Genomic DNA, 1,924 nt, shown 5'->3' with positions numbered 1-1,924 from the left:
CAGCAGGCGATACAGAGAAAAAGGTGGTAGTTTTAAAGAATCAAAAGAGGAGTAGGAAGAGGAGACGACAGAACCCACCTTGTTGACAGCATCCTTCAGCTCATCGACCTCGCGTGACAATCCCTCCTTGTCCGCCTTCAGCCTCTTAATCTCGTCAGCGTCCTTCTTCTTGGACGCCGAGATGTCTTCCGTGCGTCTCTTCTCATCCTCCATCATGGTTTCCTTAAAGAGAAGCGGGGATGAAGTGACCTTGTGCGTCTAGATAGGTGACGTCATCCGAATAAGTGAGGTTATTCGATAGGGATGACGTCATCGGGGTGAACAGGAGGCGTCATTAGTGAAATGGTGACGTCATCTTAATGATAAGTGGACGTCAGATCAATAAAATTAATAACTTCGTGTGACTGATAAGGTGACGTCATTTCATATGACTGAGAAAGAGACATCATTTGGCATAAAGTGACGTCACGATGACTGATACTGAATCTGAATGCACCGTTGATCCTTGCAAGCAGAACTTGATCAATGCAAACCCCTTACGGAACAATAGCTACTCCAGCTGAGGAAGACATGAAAAGAGGATGCGTTTTAATAGACTTTCCTTTCCTGTTTATTTCATGAGAGAGGCAGGTGCTCGTCATCGAACTACCATTATCCTTAACTACATCACATTTCTTCCCTGATTCATACCCAAACCAGTGGCCATTCTCAGTGAGAATAAGTAACACTATCAACCCTTTGCTGTATAATGACGTAACCAATTTCGGAGCCACGCAATACCTAGGACCTGCGTTTCAGGCCATACAGTGACACCACACCAAATCCCAAATCCTGTGGCCATACAGTGACATGGCCAGTCCCCCTCAAGGCCACACGCTCACCATCTGGTCGCGCGATTTCTTGGCCGTGCGGAGCTCCCTCTCCGCCTTCTCCTTGGTCTTCTTGGCCTCCGTGATCTCCTTCTTGAGGTCCTCCCGCTCCTTCAGCCAAGACATGGTCATTTCCTTCTGGCGTTCCTCGGCCGCGGTCAGGCTGTTCTTCTCTTCCTCCAGCTATAGAAAGCCACAGACAGCCAGAGCAACGGGAAGACAGCCGCCGGAATGGCCGACAGTCAAAAGATGAAAGGGAAAAAGGAAGGAGAGAAAGTGTTAGGTAGAAACGGCAGCTTACATTCAATTGTTTACTCTAGAGAGAACGAGCGAGAGAGAACAAAATAAACACTGACCGTTAGCTATTTAATGACCACTCGGTCTTTTATGAAACATTTAAGCATATTGACATCAATATACACGACAAGACAAAGAGCACTGATGTGTTGCCATGCATACGTTTTGTTATTCCGTTATATGATTATCCGTTTATTTTAAGCATTTATAAGATTACAATAGACTATTAGCATCAGAATGAAATGCTGTTAGTCACCCTTCTAATTAAAATCAGCCTAATACTGATTTCCTATCAAAGGATGTAATAAGCATAATAAAAAGGTAAACAGTATTAATGCGAGTTACATTTAGCAACATGAAACCAGAGACATCAAACAGGCTATGGTATATGTTAGTCTTTATTGACAAACAGTATTAACCATAGAGTAATCCCTGACAAACAAACAAACACAGAGCATTACCCCACATCATTTTCGAGTAACAAACAACGTAACGAAGCAATAAGGATACAAACTCGTCATTAAGAAAAAGGAACAGAAGAGCCGATAAAGGACAAGAGGCGAAAGAAAATGAAAAATAAATAGACGGGGCTTCGCTACCTTTGACTCGAGCTGTTCCAACACGTATTTCGATTTCCTCTCCGCCTTCTCCGCCAGCCTGACGTTCTCCTCCGCTTCCTTGAGCTTCTTCTCCAGCACCTCCGTCGTCTGCTGCGCCGTCGACAGCTGCACAGAAGGCGGGGTTAATGAGAAGAATGT

The 1,924-nt window shown here is 44.6% G+C and overlaps 1 protein-coding gene across 1 annotated transcript in view; it reads right to left on the bottom strand.

Annotated features, from left to right (window-relative positions):
* The window catches only part of LOC119593530 (myosin-2 heavy chain, non muscle-like), a 15,436-nt gene that overhangs the window by 8,311 nt on the left and 5,201 nt on the right, over nt 1-1,924 (bottom strand). Inside the window, exons 4-6 of the mRNA XM_037942492.1 lie at nt 1,766-1,891; nt 882-1,052; nt 79-222 (exon numbers count right to left, since the gene is read on the bottom strand). Of these exons, the coding sequence (XP_037798420.1) occupies nt 79-222; nt 882-1,052; nt 1,766-1,891 (441 nt within the window). The remainder of the gene's footprint in view (nt 1-78; nt 223-881; nt 1,053-1,765; nt 1,892-1,924) is intronic.

This window comes from Penaeus monodon, chromosome 32, assembly GCF_015228065.2.
Source record: "Penaeus monodon isolate SGIC_2016 chromosome 32, NSTDA_Pmon_1, whole genome shotgun sequence".
Taxonomy (NCBI): Eukaryota; Metazoa; Arthropoda; class Malacostraca; order Decapoda; family Penaeidae; genus Penaeus; species Penaeus monodon.
This window is presented reverse-complemented; position numbering and strand designations above follow the sequence as displayed.